This window comes from Panthera uncia (assembly GCF_023721935.1).
Source record: "Panthera uncia isolate 11264 chromosome B2 unlocalized genomic scaffold, Puncia_PCG_1.0 HiC_scaffold_24, whole genome shotgun sequence".
In the NCBI taxonomy this organism is placed as follows: domain Eukaryota; kingdom Metazoa; phylum Chordata; class Mammalia; order Carnivora; family Felidae; genus Panthera; species Panthera uncia.
The window spans coordinates 69477794-69502693 of NW_026057580.1; the positions used below are offsets into that span (position 1 = coordinate 69477794).

Consider the following 24900-nt stretch of genomic DNA (forward strand, 5'->3'; position numbering starts at 1 on the left):
ACATGTATGACCCTGAATTAAACTCAACAATTCAATGTTTAATTTTTTCCTCTTCCCTAAATTTTTTGCAAGGAGGTCTGCTAACAAGGTACAAAACCATGTTCTAGTAACTTTTATTTTGCTAGACTACTCAGCAGAAGTGGTTTTACAGAGCAGTGAAATACTAAAGTCAAGCTGAAGAGTCGCTTTTGATGGGGAACAGTAGACACTATGGATAGCTGGGGCCTGGATAACTTGAAAGTATACCCACCTGTTAGTAATGAAACAGCTGCTGTATGAGACAAGTCTCATTCAGCATTAATATGATTATGCTGATTATACGTGCATTAAAGAACTGGAGAAGATTAAGTGCTCTTCAAAGATTACCTAGAAGCTATTTTTAATGATTAGAAGCATTATGTCCTACAGCTTCATTGGGCTGTAAAGTCATCAGAGGTCCTGAGGCAAGTGCTCTAAGCATGATCACACTGTGAATCTAAGCCTTCAATATGAAAAATATCAGACTCTAAGAAATCTGCATAATACTTATAATCTAGAAGAATTTATGAAGTCATACAAATAAGATGTTACATCAATAACTGGGCCCTAAAAAATACCAAGGCAGGCAACCAAGCTGAGGTTATTAATTCAGGACCCAGAGGCAGTCCTATTCTTTGTCAGCCCATGGATGATGGACTTCAGGAAGTCTGTGAGCCCTCTGGAATCAAATGGAAAATTGTATCTGCCTACATGCACTTTTTGCAGAAGGTCAAAAATATTTTGGGCCAAGGAAAGTTAACACTCATAGCTTTGGCAGGTATCTTCCAAAGTTAAGATATGTATTTAAATTCACAGAGCTGAAGCTATATGAAGAATCATTTACATTAAGAGCTATTGTTTTTTAAAAAGACTAGACTAGACCCCTGTGTATACAGTTTTTTGCAGATCACTATCTACTTTGCTACCTGCAGGCATGCCATGGGAATCTCCATAAGTCTGTGGCTCAGGACACTTAAAATTTCTGTCTCTTAAGATCATATCTGGTAATTCAGGACTTGTGCTACTTCTGATCACAAGATCATAAGGACTGAGGAAGACTTAAGTAGAACTCTGTTTTTAGGAAGGATTACCCTTAAGCCATTTCAAACACTGAAATGAATATCTGAAGAGATGCAAAAAGACAACTATAAAGTAGGAAGTTAATCACCTGTCAGTATCTCCATATACAACCCTGGCACCCCATTTCTTGGTATCATTCACCAGTTTAATAGCTCGTTCCAAAGTCTCTCTGGCTTTGTGAACAATACTATCACCAACCTGTTGGTACAAACACATTGGAAGTAATTTCTTAACACAGCTTAGTATATATCAGTAGACTTTAACATATAATACTTAATTTTCACTACTATTTCTAAATACGAAACAAGGAGAAAAGAACATAAAAAAGAAAACAGTCATTAGTGTCAGTTCTTTCTACAAGTACTCATGAAGAAAATGAGGTGAAGAATATAAAGAAAGGAATCAATCGATATATAGACTCACCTGTGAGTGTATCAGTAAGTACAATGGATTATACTTTATACAAGGTATACAGTTACATCTGATTCCTGGAAGAATAAGTCTGGTTTATTCAAGGACTTTCATATATATATATATTTTTTTTTTCCAAAAAATGTTTATTTTTGAGGAGAGAGAAAGGGCACACAAACTAGTGAGGGAAGGGCAGAAAGAGAGGGAGGCAGGGGAACCAGGTAGGCTCTGCACTGTCAGCACAGAGCCAGACACAGGGCTCGAACTCACAACCCGTGAGATCATGACCTGAGCTGAGGTCAGACACCTCATCAACTGAACCACCCAGGTGCCCCTCATATATGCTTTTATAACCAATTCAGAAGGAAATTACACTGTGTATGTGCATGAGTATGTGTGTGTATATCTTTCAAAATTCTTCTATTGGAGTATTAGGATAATTTCTTTTAATATCATTAAAGTTAATGGTGAACTTCAATCCTAGTGATTGGCTATACATAATTTTTAGATAATACAGAATATAATGAAAAATGTATAATTCTATGATGGAAAATATAAGTGTTCAATTTAAATCAAGTACACAGATATGTCTAACAAGAATACTTCTTTTTTTTTTTTTTTTTTTTTTTTTGAGTAATGTCTCCATCCAACATGGGACTTGAACTCGTGACCTCCAGATCAAGAGTTGCATGCTCTACCAACTGAGCCAACAAGGCTCTCCTAACAAGGACAGTTTCATTGGTGATTAGTGAGTTTAAACAAAGATCATGGCATAATGACAAAACAAAAAGATGATAGATCTTGACAAATACAACAAGCTAATTATATTTTATAGTTAAGTAAATTAAGGAGACCAGCATAGGACTATTGCTTGCTTTATATATATATTAAGTGATCTCTACATCCAACGTGGGGCTCGAACTCACAGCCCCAAGATCAAGGGTCACATCCTCTACAGACTGAGCCAGCCAGGTGCCTCCATTTACTAAACTCATTAAAACTAAGGGCTGGGGAAAACTGCCATTTGGCATAAATGGAGCATTCCTTTTAAAATTTTAAAGTAAGAATTATGCACTTTTTCTTTGTATTAAGAAGCCAACAACAGTTATAATGATCTTTCTCTTTTTACTGTAAAATTTGAATCACCTGAACTAAATGTAGGACTGAGTAAGTGTTTAAAAGGCTCTTTATAGTTGCTTTACAAAGGAAATGTTAAATGAACAAAGGAATAGATTTAAACTGGTAGCAGAAACTTATTGGGTTTAAATTAAGAACCATGAATTCTATGGAGACCTTTAGTATATCAGAAAACCTTGAGAATGTAAACTATATATATCCTGACACATTAAAAAAAGTCATGTTATCTAATTGAAACTCATGTTTGAATAAAATGGTCAATTTGTCATCTGTTGCCACTTTCAAAACAAGATAAACTTTAAAAATATGTGATGGCAAATAGCTGGAAGGGTGAACCATCTAGTGTCAGAATCAAATATGCTTTTAAGCTACACACATATGAATAAATACACATACTGACCCTAAATGTCTGCCTCCTGCTACCTACTCTGGCCCATTTAAGTTACACCTGGAAGAACAGAACTCTTGTTCTTAAAGAGAACTCTTGCAGCTGTCCCGAAGACCTTGCATTGTGAAGGATTTAGTGGTGGGAGATGGAAGAAGGAAGGAGTGATAATTAAATTAAAAGTGATTCTGCTACTATGTGCCATGGTTCCTAATTTGAACATTACTCCACTATAGGGCTAAGAGATTAGATTTAAAAAGAGGAAAGGAACTGGTTTTACAGTTTAGGCAATGGTTGGGATCCTGAAAAGTCATAATAAGAAAAATATTTAAGTACAAAATTTCTAAAAATAAGTAGAGTGTTAGTAAGAATGAAGAATAAAGGGAACTCTCGTGCACCACTGGTGGGAGTGCAAATTGGTGCAGCTAACATGGAAAACAATATGGAAGTTCGTCAAAAAATTAAAAATAGAAATACCATTATGATCCAGCAATTCCACTACTGGGTATATATCTGAAGGAAATGAAAACACGAACTGTAAAAGATATATGCACCACTATGTTCACTGCAGCATTATTTACAACAGCTAAGACATGGAAGCAACCAAAGTGGCCACTGACAGATGAATGCACAAAGAAAATCATCTGGAATGATACAGGTTTGAATTGTATGGGTCCACTTATATGTGGATTTTTTCAATAAATACAGTATAGTATGGTAAATGTGTTTTCTCTTATGATTTTAGTAACATTTTCTTTTCTCTAACTTAATTGTAAGAATACAGCATATAATATACACAACATACAAAATATGTGTTAATTGTTCATGTTATCAGTAAGGCTACTAATCAGTAGTAGACTATTTATAGTTAAGTTTTGGGGAGTCAAAAGTTATATGTGGATTTTCAACTCTGTGGGGAGGGTCAGTGCCCCTAATTCCTGCATTCTCCAAGTCTGTGGCTTGTCTTTTCACCCTTGACTGTCTTTTGCAGAGCTGAAAATTATTTTAATGAGGTCCAGCTTATCAATTCTTTCTTTCTTTTATAAATCATGCTTCTAGTGTTGCCAAGTAAAAAGCATTACCAAATTCAAGGTCATCTAGATTTTTTCCTATGTTATCTTCTAGGAGTTTTATAGTTTTGTGTTTTATAGTTAGGTTTGTGATCCAATTTGAGTTAATTTTTGTGAAGGGTGTAAGGTCTGTGTCTAGATTCACTTATTTTGCTTGTGGATATCCAGTTATCTCAGCACCATTTATTGAAAAGACTATCTTCTGCTTTTCTCCATTGTGTTGCCTTTGCTCCTCTGTTAAAGATCAATTAACTATATTTACGTGGGTCTATTTCTGTAACCTCTATTCTGTTTCACTAATACATTTGTCTATTCTTTGGCCAATACTACACTACCTTGATTACCGTAGCTTTACAGTAAGGCTTAAAGTCAGGTACTGTCAGTTCTCTGAGTTTACTCTTCAAAATTGTATTGTTTTTCTAGGTCTTTTACCTTTCACATAAACTTTAAGATCAGTGTGTTAATATCCACAAAGTAACTTGCTGGGATTTTGACTAGGATTGCATTCAATCTATACATCAATTTGGGATGAACTGACTTTTTTTTTAAATTTTTAATGTTTATTATTTATTACTGAGAGAGAGAGAGAGAGAGAGAGAGAGAGCGCGCGAGAGAGAGAGCGAGCGCACAAGCAGGGGAGGGTTAGAGAGAGGGAGACAAAATCTGAAGCAGGCTCCAGGCTGTCAGTACAGAGCCCAATGCTGGGCTGGAACTCATGAACCGCAAGATCATGACCTGAGCCGAAGTTGGATGCTTCACCGACTGAGCCACCCAGGTGCCCTGGGATGAACTGTCATCTTGACAATACTGAATCGTCTTATCTATCAACATGGAATATCTTTCCATTTATTTAGCTTTTTCATTTCTTTCACCAGCTGTACAGTTTTCCTCATACAGATCTTATACATACTTTGTTAGATTTATAACAAATATTTCATTTTGTGGGGTGCTAATATAAACAGTGATACAGTTTTAATTTCAAATTTCATTTGTTCATTGCTGGTATATAGGAAAGCAACTGACTTCTGTGTATTAATCCTGCATCCTGCAACCCTGCTATAATTGCTTATTAGTTCTAGGAGATTTTCTGCTAATTCTTTTGGATTTTCTATATAGAGGATTGTGTCATATGTAACAAAGACAGTTTTATTTCTTTCTTCCCAATCTGTGTATTTTTTATGCCCTTTACTTGTCTTACTGCATTAGCTAGAACTTCCAGTTCTTCTATGATGTTGAAAAGCAGTGGTGAGAGGGGTCATCCTTGCCTTGTACCTGATCTTAGTAGGGAAGCTTCAAGTTTTTCATAGCTAAGTATGGTATTAGCTGTAGGTTTTTTTGTAGATATTCTTTATGAAGTTGAGAAAGTTCCCCTCTTCCTAGTTTACAGAGGGCTTTTTATGATGAATGGATATTGGATTCTGCAAATGCTCTTTCTGCATCTATTGTTAAGATCATGTGGCTTTTCCCTGCATGTGATGTGATGGATCTCACTAATTGATTTTCAAAGGTTAAACCAGCCTTGCATGCCTGGGATAAATCCCACTTGGTTGTGGTGTGTAATTGTTTTTATATATTGTTGGATTTGAATTGCTAATATTTGTTGAAAATTTTTGCATCTATGTTCATGAGAGATATTGGTGTATAGTTTCTTGTAATGTCTTTTCCTGGTTTCGGTATTATGATTACGCTGGCCTCACAGAATGACTTAGAAAGTATTTCCTCTGCTTGTATTTTCTGAAAGAGATTGTAGAGAATTGGTATAATTTTTTCCATAAATGTTTGGTAGAATTTACTTACCAGGGAACCCATCTGGGCCTGGTGCCTTCTATTTTGGAGGTTATTAATTACTGATTCAATTTCTTTAATAGATAAAGCCTATTCAGGCTATTTCTTCCTGTGTGAGTTTTGGCAGATTATGTCCTTTAAATAATTGGTTCATTTCATCTAGGGTATCAAATATGTGTACATAGTATTCTTTTATTATCTTCTTAATGTCCTATGGGGCCTGAAGTGATGTCTCCTCTTTTATTTCTAATATTAGTAATTTGTGTCTTCTTTCTTTTTTTTCCTTAGGCTGGCTAAAGGCTTATTGATTTTATTATTCTTTAAAAAAACCTAGCTTTTGGGTTCTTTGATTTTTCTCAATTTAATTCCACTGATTTCTGATATAATTTTTATTATTACTTTTTTTCAGTTCACTTTGAATTTATTTTCTAGTTTCCTAAGGTGGAAGCTTAGAGGATTAGTTTTAGATCTTTCTCTTTTTTTTTTTTTTCTAATAATGGATTCAATATTATAAAAATTTCACTCTACACCTGCTTTTGCTGATTTCCACCAATTGTGATAACTGTGTTTTCATTTAGTTCAAAATATTTTAAAATTTCTTTTAGAATGTCTCTAGGCATTTGGGGATTTTCCAGCTGTCTTTCTGTTATTGATATCTAGCCTATCAACTGCAACATGATTTGAGAGCAGACATTATACGATTCATATTCTTTCAAATTTGTTAAGGTGTGTTTTATGACCCAGAATGAGATCCGTCTTGGTGCATGTTCCATGCAAGCTTGAGAAGAATGCATTTTCCGGTGTTGAATGAAGTAGTCTATATATAAATGCCCACTATATTCATTTGGTTGTCTTGCTGAGTTCAACTACATTCTTACTGATTTTGCTTATTTTTTCCTGTTTGTTGCCCTTGTTTTTTGTTCCTATTTTTGTTTTCTTCTCTTTTTCTTCCTCTTGTGGTTCTATTTGATAGGATTCCATTTTTCTCTTTTCTTACACATCAATCACATTTCTTTTTATTTTTTGTAAAAGTGGTTGCCTTCAATTTTGCTATAATACATTTACTTTCAATATACCACTGTGAAATACCACTATACCACTTCACAGCAGGGCAAGTACTTCATAATGATGAAATAATTCTAATTACTTCCAGCCTTTATGTCATTTCTGTCACTCATTTTACTTATACATAAGCATATGCATATATATACCTAATCCAATTCATTGTTGCTATTATCATTTTGAACAAATTGTTATCTGTTAGATCAATTAAAAATAAGAAAAACAGGGGTGCCTCAGCCGGCTGAATGTCCAACTCTTTTTTTTGGTTGAGGTCATGATCTTAGTTTGTGAGATCAAGGCCCATGTCGGGCTCTGCACTGACAGTGTGGAGCCTGTTTGGGATTCTCCCTTTCCTTCTCTCTCTGCCCCTACCCTTCTCTCTCTCAAATAAGCTTAAAAAAAAAAAAGAAAAAGGGAATGAGAAATAAAAGTATTTATTTTACTTTACCTTCACTTATTCCTTCTCTGAGGATCTTTTGTTCTTTATGTAGATCTGAGTTTCTGACCTATATTATTTTCCTTCTTTCTAAAGAGCTTCTTACAACATTTCTTGCAAGGCAGTTCTGCTGCCACAAATTCCCTCAATTTTTGTTTGTCTGAGAAAGTCTTCATTTCTCCTTTGCTTCTGAACAGTAATTTTTCAGGGTACAGAATTCCAGGTTGGAGTACTTTTTCCTCTCAACACTTTAAATATTTCACTCCATTCTCTTCTTGCTTGCATGGTTTCAGGAAAGAAGCTGGATGTAATTCTTATCTTTGTTTCTGCATAGGTAAGTTATCCCTGACCCCCATCTTCTTTCAGGATCTAACATTTTTTTACTGATTTTCTGTAGTCTGAAAATGATATCCCTAGGTTTATTTTTTTGCACTGTTTGGTGTTCTTTGAACTTCCTGGATCTGTGGTTTGGTGTCTGACACTAATTTGGGGGACACTGTCAGTCACTATTGTTTGCAATATTTTTCTGTTCCTTCCTTTCTTTCTTCTCCTTCTGGAATCCCTACTACACGTATGTTATAACTTCTGTAGTTGTCCCAGTTTTAGAATATTCTGTTTTTTTTTTTTTTTTTTTTTTTTTTTTTTTTTAGTCTGTTTTCTCATTGCTTCTCAGTTTTAGCAGTTTGGGTTGAGATTTCTTCAAATTCAGAGATTCTTTTTTCAGCCATGTCTAGTCTGCTAATAAGCCCATCAAAGGCATTCTTCATTTCTGTTCAAGTGTTTTTCATCTTTAGCATTTCTTTTTTGTTCTTTCTTAGAATCTGCATCTCTCTGCTTACATTGCCCATCTGTTCTTGCATGCTGTGTACTTTATCCATTAGAGCTCTTTGCACCTTAATCATAGTTGTTTTAAATTTGGAGTCTAATAATTCCAACATCTCTGCCACATCTAAGTTTGGTTCTGATGCTTGCTCTGTCTCTTCAAACTGTGTCTTTTACTTTAGAGATGTCTTGTAATTTTTTTTTTTTTTTGACAGCTAGACATGAAGTATCAAGTAAAAAGGAATTGCTAGAAATAGGCCTTTAGTAATACGGTGGTAATCTGTGCGGGGGGAGGGGAAGTCTTCTATAGTTCTAGGAGTAAGACTTAAGTCTTTCAGTGAAACTGTACCTCTGGACTATGTACTTTACATGTGCTTCTCAGTCTTTTTCCCCACCTTTGGTGGGACAGGATGGCTAGAAGAGGCTGGAGTATTTCCCTTCCTCCACATGGAAGGCCAGAGCACTCGGAGCTGGGTATTTCCCTTCTCTCAGGTCAGTTAGGCTCTGACAGAACGCTAGCAGGTTAGGCTCCAGTTAAAGTTTCTCCTGAAGGCAGACCGTGTTAAGGACAGGATGCTCTGGTGTATTTCAAAATGGTTCCTTTCCCCTCTCCGTGTCAGAAGCACAAGGGAATTTTTCTTGTGTGAGAGAAAACTTGTGAGAACTTGGTTGAGCTCCTAGAGGTAAGACTCACAAAAGTGTGGGGGCCCTGATGACTAGGTCCCTTGGAGTCTTAGTCTCTCAGATTTGTCCACACTGAACTTCCAGCAATTCATCAGTTGATGTTTCCCTACCTCAAGCACTGGTTCCTGCAGAGGTTTCTGCTCTTGTGAGCTGTGCTTCTTTGTATTTACCTGTTGGGTCTTTTCAATTTTGGGGGTAGTACTTTGCCCTGTGACCTCACTTCTGACAGATCTCAGAATGGTTGATTTTTTAGTATGTTCAGCTTTTTACTTGTGGGGAGAGAGTGGCTCCTCTGAGTTTCTTATATGCTGGACCTGAAATTGAAAGTCCCTTGCACAAGTTTTTGAAGTTTATTCTGCCTATTGTGGGCTATGTGGGACTTTATCCTTCCACTGCTTTTCCCTTCCTGAACTACTAACATGGTATACTGCAATGTTCTAGCTTTCATCTGGCATAAAAAGAGCACCAATAAAATAATACTACTCTGTTCTTTTCTCAATCACTAGTAAGTTATTGCATTACTCTGTCACACTATATTGTATTCATGTTAAATTTACACCCTAATTTAGTGAGTAGCAAGAAATTAGCCTTATTCTATGAAAAGTATCTTTCAATTGCAACTACCTCGGCAAAAGAAAGGTTTTGTTTTACATCTATTGGTAGGTACATTATTAAACATGGAATGTTTGGTCATTCTGACATTTGGAGAAGCCAACCTAACATCAGATTTGTCAACACATTAAAAGGAATTATTCAGTACCAAGGTTGTTGTAAACACTGCTATAAATGCAGCACTAAAATCTCATAATAGTTTGCTACAGTATGCTCATCGAGCTATGTAGAAATAGATGTATGATAAAGAGTTCTCATAGAGAAAAGCCCAAAACTCAGAAGATTTTTTTATGTATACAAGTTCCAGTTTGAGAAAAGCTGATCTTATGTCACGGAAATGAAAACCTTTCAAGTTTTAAAATAAAACAAAATACTTTAATGAACAGATATTCATTTAATGCTGCTTTAGTATCTTGAAAAAACTACAGATTTCTATGACTTACCTCAATGCATGGCATTCTCCCAGAAAAATTTGCAGCTGTATAGCCAAATGTGACATTTGCTATAAGCTTAAGTCCTAGCTGACGTGCATCGAGCATTCGTGAAAGGGCTCTGTCCTGCTTGTAAGCCTTCATGGACTGTTTCACCATGAGTCTAGTCTTCAAAATTTCTTCAAGCATTCTTGGTAGCACACCCTTTCTTACTGAAGGCTATTGTAAAGAAAAAGGAATATTTAAAATCCCTTAATAGTTATAGATTTAGATAATTAAGAAGGAAGTACAAAGTATAACAATGGCCAACTGTCATGAACTGAAACATACTAACAATTGAGTGGCCACAGGGCCAGTGGCCATCAATACAAAATCATCACATTTTCCTTCTTTTGAAGAGCACTTTTTTCCTAAAAGGTTCCTATAATGTTTATAAATCTAATGTAGCACTATTATGTGAGTTCAGAGACCTCCAGAAAGGAGGATGTCAAGCTAGCGCATAAGAGATCATACAACAAGTTCAGAGGGAAATTTTGTCCAAAAATTTGATCCAAACCCCCACTCTTTCAGAAAGATACACGGGATTTGTATCACTCATAACAAACCTCAGTTTTTAAAGATCTCATCCTAATGACCCCACACAGTAATCTGCATGGAACTCCATTTATCTACCTTGGAAGAATGATGAGCTGGGTTGACTCTGCTGACATTCAAACCTGCAGTTCCAGGGACTCTAGGTATTTCAAATCTGATGCTTAGACCACTAAGCCATCCCCTCCGGCCTATATTTATTAGCAATCTGGAAGAGGGGATGAATAGTGAGGTGATAAAATTTGTTGATGCCAAAAAAAAAAAATCATTTGTATTAATCAAGACTAGGGAGAATTTATGAGAACTCCAGTAGGAATGAAAACCACAAAACAGTATTAACTTTGAAGATGATTCACAGACACGTGCAAGGTAATGCATGTCGGACTGAACAATTAAAACCTTAGGTATAGGATAATCACACTCCTGAATATTAAAAAATCTTAGTTTTATTAAGCTTTACATATTGGGTCAAAATGTAGATGCAAGTTTTAAAAATGCTGTTAAAGGGAGATAATATAACAAGCCACTACATATGTGACAACGAAAACATATTCTAACCTCTAATTCATTCTGTGTACCTTATGAAGCAGTCACAATGTTTTTGTTAAGATGTAATATATGTCATGTTAAAGAGGTAATATTTTTCAAAGAGGAGTATGTCATGAGTCTGGTGAGAATTTTTCTCCTATCTAAATAGCTAATTTTTAGGTACTCTTTAAACACAGCATCCTCTTACTGGTAGAAAATGATGCTACTTTTGCTAAGTACACCAGAATGAATCTGAGGGCTTGTGGGGTCCATGCTACCATCAACCATCCTACTGTACCGTGATTCTAATACAGACTCACTGCTAAGGAAATAGAACAAAAAAGGAATGAAGTTGGCATAAAAGAGGCAATATACTCTTCTCCTAGAATCTCTCCTATTTGTCTTTAATTTATTCATTTATGAGGCTCTTCTTTGTCTCTTTTATGGGGAGATTAGGGCTAGAAAAAAAGAGATCCTATTACTGGTTTGGGTATCTTAAAAATGCAATCAGTAAATATATTAGAGTATCATTTCTAAGGCAGTCTTACTTTAAAATACTGTAGGACAATTAGAATTTACATATTAGAGCAATTTAAATCTTTTAACATTGTTGTGATCGTCAATTAGCTAGTCTCAGATTCTAATAGAGGTCAGAAGGCACATATGCACATTTCTTTCAGTATTTTATTAAAAACTAAATTCTAACAAAAGACTTTAAATCTAAATTCATGCAAAATAAGACAACTGGTTTTTAAAAAATAATTTCTTAGAAAATTCCTATAATCTTTACTTTTTAAGATAAGATATTCAAGCAGACTTGGGCTTTTTTCTTTGTATTATATGCCAACAGCATCTAAAGCATTAGCTCTCCAAAGGTTAAGCCACAGTTGATACCTTTCACTTATAAGAGAGTATTACCTTGACAAAAGCTATTCCATTGGGGGACACTGTGATATCATGCCTAATTTGGTAAAGTAAATCTGGAGGTACTCTTAGAGAGGTACAGCCAAATTTGAACTCATCATACCTATTAAGAAAGAAAACATTAAGCAAATACTTCTCAAATCATAGAATAGCGATACTAGACAATTTTAGGAATCTGATTCCATTAGAAATTCATTTTCAAGTATCTAAGCATGAATTTATTTACTTAGCAATATCGTTATTTAATTACCAAATAGCAGTTCTTCAAATTTTCACAAATTATTAAAAGAAACATTTCTTAAATGGCATTATCCTAAAATTTATGGGTAATCTATATTGAAATACCAGATTTCAACTCAACATATGATCACCTTACACTAAGTTCCTTAAAGAAAAATTTTAAGCCTTAAATAAAAAGATTATAAATAACTTTTCCAAATTCTGTTCTTAATAAAAAGACAGGATTACCAATATAATTTCCACAAATGCTTTCTAGAAAGGAATGAGTATACTCTAGGTTAACACTACAATGCTTGGTTTTACACATACAATAATCATTATAAAGGAAGACTATTTCTTATATGAGAAAAATACATACTCCTTTGAGTATTAAAAATGTTATTCTCATTCAGTATACAATTCAGTTGACATGAATATATAAAACCTAACATTTAACAATTTAACTTAAAAAAAATCATAGACTATTTTTAAATTTTTTTTTTTTTCAACATTTTTTAAAATTTATTTTTGGGACAGAGAGAGACAGAGCATGAACGGGGGAGGGGCAGAGAGAGAGGGAGACACAGAATCGGAAACAGGCTCCAGGCTCCGAGCCATCAGCCCAGAGCCTGACGCGGGGCTCGAACTCACGGACCGCGAGATCGTGACCTGGCTGAAGTCGGACGCTTAACCGACTGCGCCACCCAGGTGCCCCAATCATAGACTATTTTTAAGAAAAGTCAAGAAGAGGTGATAGCTGGAGACAGAAGATCATAATCCTTACACTGTTCCACTGAAAAGTGATTTATATCAACAAATTAAATTTAACTCTCATTTGAAGAGACCACAGGGGGCGTCTGGCTGGCTCAGTCAGTTAAGCATGATTTTTGCTCAGGTGGTGATCTCGTGGTGGTGAGATTCAGCCCCGTGTCGGGCTCTGCACTAAGTGTGGAGCCTGCTTAAGAGTCTCTCTCTCTCTCCTCTCTCTCTCTCTGCCACTCCCCTGCTCACACTCTCTCTCTCAAAAAAAAAAAAAAAAAAAAAAAAGAGAGAGAGAGCATGCATAGATATGCACAGAGAATGAAACAAATGAGCTGCAAGACTGATCTATTCATAATCTTCTTCATATGAATTATCCATTCTTGATGCTGAATTAGTCATACAGTTACCCAAATCCAGGTCAATTAGTAAGGTAACAACAAAGAATGAATTAGCTATGCTACAGCCCATTCACCTTGCTCAAAAGGAAAGTCTTAAATGCAAAGAGACACTCAAAGAAAGTCTAATTTTAGTAAGAAGTACAAGCACAACATAATTATAAATATGAAAAAAAAAACTTACTTTCCCAAGTTCTCCACATGGCCAAGGCAGGTGGAAAAGCAGTAGTTATATGCAATCACAATCGAAGGATATAGTGACTGGAAATCCAAAACGAGAACAGAATTGCTGTAGAAGCGGGATTCAGGCTCCATAATTAGGGGAACACACTGAGGGGCTCTCATTTGGGATCTTTGCTGAACACTAGGTGTCACAGGAATATAGTTCATTGGTTTAGCAATACGCAACATCATTGATTCCACACGGTACTGCAGGCAGAGAGGTGGAAGTAGGAAGAAAAGAAGAAACAGTTTAAATAAAAATATATTGGTCTCTGAATATCTGATAATTATTTAAGGGGATGTTTTGCTCTTCAGAAGAAGGCTGCTTTCTTACAATGCAGTTATATAATATAGGTTACTTAGTCAGCTTTCAGGTGCCAGAGAAGGCATTCATAAATCCTTTTCTCGTAGTCCTATAACTTTTATAAAAACTGTAAAATACATTAAATATCTTATAAGTCAATTTTGGAAAGAGACACAATTAGATTTCTTCTTATATTTAAATACATCTATTTAATAATAAACAGATACAGGAAAGACTGTATAGTTTAACAATTTCATTTGAAAAGTTGGCCAGTGGTCTTTGACAGATTTGAGAAAGTTAGAGAGTGAAAGTCAGGAGACTTGAGATGGATAAATCTCAAGTTACTCCAATTTTCCGAGAAGGAAGGAAACACAAGGATTGAACAGTAGTCAGATTAATATGGTCCCTCACAAAGCTGAATCAAGCAATTACTGACTGTTTGTAACATCCACCAATAAGCAGATAGTTTGGAGTATTAGAAAAAGAAAGCACTCACAAGAACCAGCATGGATCACAGAAATGTTCTCATGTGGTTTTAAGGTATCTTTGCCTTTTCAAATTGTTATTAAAACTTGTGTGGGGATATAAATTAAAAAAAAAAAGCTTATAAGCAATACAGTTAAATAAACAAACATGTTTATTTTACGTTTTTAATGTTTATTTTATTTTTGAGAGAGACAGAGAGAGAGAGAGAGAGACAGACAGACAGACAGACACAGTGCGAGTCAGGGAGGGGCAGAGAGAGAGAGACGGAGATACAAAATCCAAAGCAGGCTCCATCCAGGCTCTGAGCTGTCAGTGCAAAGCGCAATGCGGGGCTCAAACTCACAAGCTGTGAGATCATGACCTCAGCCGAAGTCAGACAGTCAGGCGCCCCATAAACATACTTGTTTATTAATAAACACGCCAAATTAGAGCTCTGTGGGGTTAAGGAACCTAAGTGAATTAATGTAGTATCCCTGATGTCTAGCACAGTGTTTATTTAACACACTAAAGGTATTCAAATCAGTATTTGTTGAATGAATGCATGAAATCCTTTTGGGTGATGCATCTGACGAAATCTCTCATATCCCTGGGAAATTAATTAAAAAGATATGAATTAAATGACTTTATGATCCTATTTTTAACTTCTTAAAAAAGTGATACAGCCACTTATATTGATCCCAAATCCTCTTCTTTATTTTTATATTAAACTTATTTGTGGGGCGCCTGGGTGGCTCAGTCGGTTAAGTGTTTGACTCCGGATTTCAGCTTAGATCATGACCTCATGGGTTTGTGAGTTTGAGCCCTGCATTGGGCTCTGTGCTGGCAGCACAGAGCTTGCTTGAGATTTTCTCTCTCTCTCTCTCTCTCAAAATAAATAAACTTAAAAAAAAAACAAAAACACAAACTTATTTGTTGGGAAATAGGAGACGTTGAAATTAGGAATATAAAACAAAAGAGAGGCTGACTTTCTTTGATGCTTCCCTAGTTTTAAGGGGCCTTTGAAGGCATCCCTGATGACACTGATATTATTCAGGCACAAATATTCTCACGGACACAGCCATTGAGTTTTTCAACAGCATAAAAAACTTAGCAGTAGCCAGAAAGTTGGTATGGAGAGAAAATAAAAAGTGGAGCTGTTAAGTGAAATTAAAGCTTTTCCAGAAAATAAATTACAAGATATGATTAACCAGTTATATATTAGTTCGTACCACATAGAAAGTTCAAAATATCAAATCACCTCAAACATCTCACAAGTTATCACTCACACATAACTTTCGTGGTATATAGGGAAAACTGATTTCCTACCTGTGAACCCCTTGTGAGTACATGTAAAAACTGAATGCCAAAGAGTCTAGCCATTTCACTGGTTTTCCCAATCAAGTCCAGCTGTTCTAACATTTGGAGATTTCCACGGACACGGCTAATGTAGTGATCAACCATTTTCCATCTGTTAAAAGAGAATCCATGCTATGAACATGAGGAAAAAATTTGGACACTTGAAAACTAGTACTGTTTTAATTCTTACCAAAACCTACACATTAAAAATGAGGATTTAAGGAGGGAGTCATGGTGTGAGTCTTTAGCAAAATATGTAAAGGAGTTAAACATTAGAAAATTTCATATACTTCAAGGGCATAAAACCTAGTGAAAATATCAAAGTTTAAAACAGTACTTGTGATAAGGTGGTAAGATTAAGGGTAATTATTTTCAGTATTTTGCTTGATGTTGCTCTATTTTTGTTATAAAAAATTAACATTCTCTCTTAGATGCCACTGCTGCTGATGCAATAATTACACAATTATAATTTATCACATATACGTTCTTAAAGAACATGAAGGCTGGGGCGGTGCCTGGGTGGCTCAGTCGGTTAAGTGTCCAACGTCGGCTCAGGTCATGATCTTGTGGTTTCTGAGTTTGAGCCCTGCGTAGGGCTCTGTGCTGACAGCTCAGAGCCTGGAGCCTGCTTCAGTTTCTGTGTCTCCCTCTCCTGTGGACCTTCCCCACTTGCGCTCTCTCTCAAAAATAAATAAAAACATTAAAAAATAATTTAAAAAAAGGGCTTTGGGATATCACCGTAACTACCAGTCTAACAGCATGCATTGTCTGTTAATGGGAAAAAATACAATAATTTGGTGAGTTAGGAAAATAGCTTTAGTGAGGTTATACATGGGGTAAATATGTCAAATCAGTATTTTCTATGAAAATACTAATATTCTGTTCTTTGATTTAAACCTTTACAAAAATTAAACTCTTTACCCTAACATGTTTTTTTTTTTTTAATTAAATAGACTCCAAGCCCAACGTGGGGTTCAAACTAACAACCCCGAGGTTAAGAGTCACATGCTCTACCGACTGAGCCAGCCAGGTGCTCCTTCCTTACCTTTTTTGTTAAGAAAACAAATAACAACAATAAACCTTCCCCCAAAGCCATAAACAGAAGTTTTAAAGAATAAAATTTATTCATTTAATGATTATTAAGGTTCAAATATATTGCAACCTTTAAGTATACCTTTTAGAATAGTCATAACTGTTCAATAAAGTTTTAAAAGTCATGATACATGATTCATACATGTAGAAAAACTAGATGTAAAATAGCGCAGTTGCATTGGCAAATGGTCTGGAAATTCCTCAAATTGTTAAACATAGAGTTACCATGTAATTCACCAATTCCACTCCTTAGTATACATCCAAGAGGAGTGAAAACATACATCTACACAAAAACTTGTACATGAATGTTCTTAACAGCACTATTCATAGCCAAAAAGTGGAAATAACCCAAGTATACATCAAGTGATGAATAAATAAAATGTGGTATTACACTCATACAATGGAATTGTTACTTGGCAACAAAAGGAAATGAAGTACTGACACATGCTACAATATGAATTAATCTGGACAACATAAACTGAAAGCAGTCAGTCACAAAAGGCAACACATTATATGATTCCATTGATAAGAAATGTCCAAAATAGGCAAATCTATGGAGACAGAAAGTAGATTAGTAGGGGTGGGGGTAGAGAAGGGAAGACTGGAGGGTGATGGCTAGGAGATGCAGGATTTCTTTTTGGAATAATGCAAATATTAAGATTTATTGCGGTAATGGTTGCACAACTGAATATACGAACAGCATCTAACTGTACTATCTATCTATCTATTCATAAATAGGCTTCACGCCCAGCACAGAGCCCAACACGTGGCTTGAACTCAAAACCCTGATATCAAGACCTGAGCTGAGACCAAGAGTTGGGTGCTTAACCAACTGAGTCGCTCACCACCCCTAAATGTATGTACACTTTAAATGGGTGAATTATATGGTATGTGAATTGTATCTGAATAACAGCTAAAAAGAAATAACAAAAACCTATCCTAAAAACTTTATATAATTATTCAATTTTTAAATAAAATAAACAGAAATACTATTCTATAACTTGTATTTCTAACCTAATATATTGTGACTGTTTCCCCATATTTATGTATTTTATAGCTATTGACTATTATATGAGTTTATGATATTTACATGACTATTACATCATTTATAATTTAGTGGCTTGGTTTTGAGTATCTTTTATTACTATAAGCAATGCTATAATGAATATCTTTGCAGTTGAGTCTTTGTACAAATGCTGAAATATTTCCTTAAAATAAATGCCTAAATATGGTCAAAGGTCTGCTATGATTTAGTTTTTAAATTCTTTAAAGTTTTTATTTGAGGGAGGGAAGGAGGGACAGAGCATGCACAAGCAGGGGAGAGGGGCAGAAGAGGGAGAGATAATCTTAAGTGGGCTTCATGCTCAGCCCAATGCAGGACTTGATCCCACAACCTTGGATCATGGCCTGAGCCAAAATCAGGATCAACGGACTGAGCCACCCAGGAACCCTGATTTTGTTTTTAATATTAGTCTCACACTACTTTCCAGAGGGTTTTAATAATTTACATTCAAACTAGAGATGATAAAGTACTTGTTTTCTTGCATCTCTGTCAATACTGGGGATTATAGTTTTTTAAGTTATTACTAGTTTATAGGCAAAAAAATTGTATCACATTTTAATGTATTTTGTTTCAGATTAAGGTAATCCTTCAATAATACAGATTTGGCAAATGTGAATCTGAGATAACACATTATATGTGGATTCAGTCAGTCCCTTTAAAATAAAACAAAATAGATCTAATGACTCATGCGTTCTGTGGTCATGGATGGTCAATGACCTGCTGAGTTCCCAGATTCTTTTTTCTGCTTAGTCTGGTCTACTGTTGGACCCCTCTAATAAATTTTTCAGTTCAGTTACTATGTTCTTCAGTTCCATGATTTCTCTTTAGTACTTTTAAATATTTTCTATCTCTGATAAAATTCTTACTTTGCTCATGTACTGTTCTCTTGACCTTGGTGAGCATCTTTATGACTGCTATTTTGACATCTGTCAGGTAAATCATATAGCTCTGTTTCATTATGGTCAGTTTCTGGAAATTTATTTTCTTCCTTTGTTTGGAGCATCTTTGCCTGATTCTTCATTTTCCTTGACTCTTTATGTTGGTGTCCAACATTAGACAAAGCAGGCGTTTCTCCCAGTCTTCATGGACTAGCCTTATAGTCCAATCATCCCTGCCAGAGATTCTGAGGAACTCTACCAACTCTTTCCCTTCCCAGGAAGAAGCAGGCAGCTGTGGTTTCTGTTCATCCACTGTGCTGAGAAGGGGGAGTTATGTTATCTGCTAGTCCAAACCACTATCTTTGTTCTCCTCTGGTCAGCTGGACCATGTTCTACTTGTCAGAGCTCTAAGACTAGAAAGACAGATGGAAGTTCTTTGTGTAGCTGTGGAGGAGTTGGGGCACTGGATGCATGTATCTCTTTCTCTCCCCAGGGGTAAGCTGAGAGGTAGGATTTTTCATCCACTCACTCTGTGGGCAGGGGGAAGGATCTATGGCATCTACCAGCCCATACCACCATCTCCATTCGGCTCTGCCAGCTAGACTGTGCTGGTTGTTAGAAACTCCTTGGAAAAGTTGGGGTGCTGGACATGCAAACCACCCTCCCATACCCTTCCCTTAGAGAAGCTAGGGGCCTTTTCCTGATCATATGGCTCTGCGCCAGAGGCAGGGTCCCTGGCAAGAGGGTGTCCCAAATCTTCCAACCAGCTTTGTTGAGTCTGGTCCTGCATTCACCCAGGGTGCAAGAATCTTTCAATCAGTTTCTGGATTTCTCATAAAGGGAATCTGTCTGTGAAGCGTTGCTGAATCAGTGTGTTTATAGGGGAAGGAGGGCCCAGGATTTCCTACTCTACCATCTTGCTGATGTCACTCTGTATCTTTCCTAATGTATATTTTTAAAGTATTTAAAAAGTGGACTTTTTAAATTAAAAAAGCAATCTTTTTAACATAAAATCACCTTCATCCCTAACTTCTAGACCTATTTGGTTAGCCAAGTGATATAAAAAGAGAATGGAATTACACTGTGGACTTAAAAAAAAAATAAACATAGTGTGACAATGCAGAATTCTGTTAGGTAATTTTGTTGTTGTCGTTAAAGAATTATGCCATCCTCCTAACACTTTGTGAAACTCAAGTGTGATAGGCAACACAAAAGAGGAAGAGGAAGGGAAATATAAAGTATAAGCTATTCATGACAGGCCTGGGTAGGTGGTGAACTTAGAGCATCTTGAGGGTACAGGGTATTTTTTGGGACAGGGCATGTAAGAAGGTGACAAAAAAAGGAGATTTAAGAATTCTAAGTACAGATTTCTTATTCTGAACTTTTTTCTTTGGATTGGCTCTATCTACATCCAGGAAATGAAGAAAAACATTTTGAACGTTATCTTCTTGAGCTACGTAACTCTACTACCAACACAGAGCTCCTACCTCAGAAACTGGGATAGTATTTAATAACTATTGCTTGGAAAGCAGATGAAATCAGAATGCTACTATGAGTTCTCTAGATCAGTAATATTAGGGATTAGGAGAGGTTTTATAGACTGATAGAGGAATCTAATCACGAAACATAATATTTTATGGAAAAATACATTCTAAGTCCCAAACAACAAAACTTCAGGAACATAACTTGTTTATATAAATCAAGGGTTTTCAGGAGACTGAATGTGAATTCATAAAAACAAAGTGATAATAATCAGGGCTCCTCCAAGCTTTACAAACAGATTTAATACAAGAAATTCTTGACTAGCAAGTTACTCTAATTTCTGAGACCATTTATAAAATATGTATATATTTACAAATATATATATATTTACATATATATTGTACAAAGCAAATGCAAATTAAAGAGTATGACTCACTTTGTTGGTAAAAATCCACTTAAATTTTTAAAATAAAATTGTGAGATCTTCCAAAGTATCTCCAAAGAAAGACTGTATGGACTCTCCATGTAACACAAGCCATCTAACATAAATGGTCTAATGTCTAGTTCAAGTCCCTTATGTAATATGTTAGGTCCAGCTCTTGATTTCACTTGGCAAGAGCAATTATTTATCATCCTAATTAGAGGTAGCAAAACATGCATTTACAGCACTTTAGGGCTTAAAAATAAACCAATAAATGTAGTTTTCAATGGTAACTTTAATATTACCATTAAAAGTTTCACTTTAGGGGTGCCTGTGTGGCTCAGTCGATTAAGCATCTGACTTTGGCTTAGGTCATGATCTCACGGTTCGGGAGTTTGAACTGTCAGCGCAGAGCCCACTTGGAATCCTCTGGCTCCCTCTCTCTGCCCTTCCCCCACTCACATGCACACTCTCCCCAAAATACACATTAAAAAAATAATAAAAGTTTCATTTTATTTACGGGTAGATAACTTCTTCTAAACTTCTGTTTCCATAAGGCTTTCATTATAAGCTTAGTGCTTTCTGTGATTTCAGTTTACTTGAGATTCCTCAAAGGAGACTGCAGATGACATGCTCAGAAAGCAGTTCCCCTAAACACATCAAGTTATTTCTAAGGCTACATCTTTCCAGCCTCATCATCATGTGGCCTTCCAATTCAATAAGCAGAGCTTCATTCCTTTCAAACATCAGACGCATTAATTTCATGGCTTTTTTTCTTTATATAGCTATTTTTTAAGCTTATTACTATCATTTTACTTTCAACTTAAGGAAAAGTAGAGGTGGGAACTTTCACTTCTGACTATGACAGAACAACTGGTACTGGACTAGTCTGAAGCTGCTTTGATATAACAGTTGAGATGATTGTTTCTGGGCAACAAACAATAGGCAATGCAAGATTGTGCTTCTCGAGAGAAGAAAAACCCATGAGGTGAACCCTAGCCCACGAGGAGAAAACTTCCTAAAATATACTGCAGTATACTACAGTCTAAGTATAGTGTGGCTGTCTTGCTAAGCCACGGAGACAGAGATTAGAGTTATGTAGTTTGTAGCTGGAATCTATGGGACAGGGTATATGTGCAAGAAGCAGAGGTTAGCAGTCAGTAATCCAGGTGGGGGGTTCCTGTGAGTGACTGGCCCAGGGCTGCACTGAAAATGAGGAAGATGAAACCATATGAAGCTTACTAAGGAGAGCTGCTGTGGGCTTGGGTTTGGAATTAAACTATTCAGACAGTGCTGGGTTTGGAGGGCTAGCAATGCCAGAGGAGAGATGTCATTATCCCTTTATTAACAATTGGGCACCCAGCTGAGAGCCCAGAAAAACCGTGCCTTCGGAGGCCTTTGTCCTAGAGCAAGGCCTACTTTAGACAAACCTCAAACTAAGCACTAGCAACATGCCAACAGGATAGAGTTTGGAGACAGAGTCCTGCCAAGTTTGAGGGATGTAGGAAACACCTTGGCTTTCCAGAAAACCACCTTAACAAATAAAAACTAGGTTTGCATAAGTTCAATAAGTGATCAGCCAATAACTGAATTGCAAACTAGAGCAAATATAAACATGCTTCACAGGAAGATAATAAATCTCCAGAATCTGTACAACAGAACATCAAAAATATCCATTACATAATTATGCAAAGAAACAAACAAAAATATGATCCACAGTTAGGAGAATAAGCAGTTAAACAGAAGCTAATACAGAGAGAGCCAGATGTTGTATTTAGTAACTATTACAAGTATGTTCAGGAATCTAAGGAAAAAAATATTCAAAAAATTAAAAGAAAAATAAGGTCTTAATGAGCAAATGAATAGGGAAACAAAATATGGAAACTCTGAAAAGAAAGAACCAAGTGAGAATTTGGAAACTAAAAATACAGTAACTGAAATTCAAAAAGGTTATTCGCTGGCCTTAACAGCAGACTGGTGATGACAGAAGTTGATGACAGATAGGTCGTTAGAGAAAGACTGAAGAAAACTGTACAGTGCCTCAAAAATCTGTGGGACACTGTCAAATAGTTTAACGCACGTGTAATTGGAGTCTTACAAAAGAGTGAGATTGGGACAGAAAAATTATTTAAAGAAATAGCCAAAAATTTCCTAAATTTGATGAAAAACATCAACTTAAATCTCTAGGAAGCACAGCAAACACCAAGAAAGGTAAGTAAATTTTTAAAATTTCACAATAGTGAAATTATTGAAAACCAAAAGCAAAGAGAAAAACTTTGAAAGCAGCCAGGAAAAAAAAATTACAGAATTCTGCTTCAGATATTGAAAGCTATAAAGTACATCACTCCAGTCTAACAATAATAAAAAGCAAGAAAATCTACACAATCATGTTTTCTGGAAGCCATCTGACAGTTGCGGTTACAAGAGAATCAGGTGAACTAAATTTCACAGGGTGACAAACACATCTGAGGACACATAACTTATTTCATCTTTGGCAGAGCACTGGCAGCCAAGGCAGCTGCCATAAAATCATTTAAGAATGAAAGTTAAAATATTAATAAATTCTTAAAGGTCATGCATGGGATGCATGATAGTTTAGAATCACTAGGAACCCCAGATACCAGAAGAGTAGTTTTCCATGGGCCCCCCATGAAAACTGGGGGCAGGGCACAAAGGATTGAAATCTTCCTCTGACTCACCTCTCATATGAAGCAAAGGCTTGAGGTGCTATGGGACTGGCAAGAAACTCTAATCCTCAGGATTTAAGCAGAGATCCACTATCTCTGGGGAAAGAATAAATGCAAAAGATGTCTAATGCTGGGAAGGGCAGGCAACCTCCCCTGTTCCAACTGTGTACCTTGTACTAAGTAACAAGCAGCAGCTGTCTACCACTGGAAAAGAGGCAGGAGACCCTCCCATCATAGATTCCAGGCAAAGAAACAGCGCTGCTGAGGAAGGAGAGAAGGACTCTCCCCCTGGGGGAGAGTCAGAAGTCTGCTTGGGGCCAAGACCTGGCAAGGGTACAAAGCAGAAGTCCATTGCACTGTGGGAAGTGCAGGAATGTTGAGAAAGACTCATCCCTGAGCCTCAGGAGAATAGAAACTTCTAAAACCTGACTCTGGACCAGGAGAGCTGAGTAATTCCTTCTGTTTGCATACACTGGAAAAATGAGGAGCATGACTGTTGATTTCTCATTAGAAACAATGGAGGCCAGAAAAAAAAAAAAAAGGAGTGAAATCTTTAAAATGGTGAAAGAAAAAAAAAACAAAAAACAAAAAACAAAAACTCAACTCCAGAATTAGACACTGAAAATATCCTTCAAAAATAAGGTTGTGATAAAGATATTTACAGATAAAGGCTGAGAGAATTTCTTGCCAGCGGACTTGCACTAGAAGAATTGCCAAAGAAAACAATTTAGCAGTTTCTTAAAATGTTAAACACACTAACCATGGGACCCTGCAATTTCACTCCTTGAGAGATGAAAATGTATGTTCACACAAAGACTTGCACATAGTTTTATTCTTAATAGCCTCAAACAAGACACAACTCAATTGTCCATCAATAGGTGACTGGATAAACTGTGGTATATCCACACAATGGAGTATTACTTCTTAATAAAACTGAACAAATTACTGGTTTACACAGCAACAAGGCTGAATCTCAAAACAGAGCATGCTGAGTTCTTGAAATAAGCCAGACAAAAAGTGGTAGATTGTAAATAACTCTATTTATATGAAGTTGTAGAATTGGCAAAACAGATCTATCGTAACAGAAATTCAATTAGCACTTACCTGGGTGATTAATGGATAGGTAGGTTGACTGCAAAGCTCACAATGGAATTTTCTGGGTGTTCGAAATGTTCACTGTCTAGATTGGGGTAGTGGCTACAGGGTGTATACATTTTTTTAAAGTCATTGCACAATACAATTTAAATGTGTGCATTTTATTATATGTAAATCATACTCTAATGATATTGATTTTACTAACAAAGAGTTATTATCCTCTTCAGAGTTATAAAACATTACCTGTACAGATCTGTCTTGTTATCAAACCAATCTGATAAGACTCGAAAGGTAAAGAGGGGAAAACGCTGATGAAGAACATGAAAGCTCACATTTTCAAAGGTGTAGTTAGTTAAAGCCACCTAAAAAAAAAACAAAAAACCAAAAGAACCAAGACTTCATTATAATAATGTTTGTATTTACAAGCAAATTTGGTTCTAAGAAATCCAAAATAGTACTTGAAGCTTTTCATACTAGGCATGA

The 24900-nt window shown here is 36.0% G+C and overlaps 1 protein-coding gene across 4 annotated transcripts in view; it reads right to left on the reverse strand.

The window, feature by feature from the left end:
• The window catches only part of REV3L (REV3 like, DNA directed polymerase zeta catalytic subunit), a 174418-nt gene that overhangs the window by 16680 nt on the left and 132838 nt on the right, over positions 1–24900 (reverse strand). For 3 of the 4 annotated variants that reach the window (XM_049654182.1, XM_049654185.1, XM_049654184.1), the window contains 6 exons: positions 24661–24779; positions 15670–15811; positions 13537–13781; positions 11971–12079; positions 9946–10152; positions 1187–1296 (listed from right to left, as the gene is read on the reverse strand). In XM_049654182.1, coding sequence (XP_049510139.1) covers positions 1187–1296; positions 9946–10152; positions 11971–12079; positions 13537–13781; positions 15670–15811; positions 24661–24779 — 932 coding nt within the window. Of the gene's footprint in view, positions 1–1186; positions 1297–9945; positions 10733–11970; positions 12080–13536; positions 13782–15669; positions 15812–24660; positions 24780–24900 lie in introns of those variants that run through there. The other variant, XM_049654186.1, reaches the window with a different exon arrangement.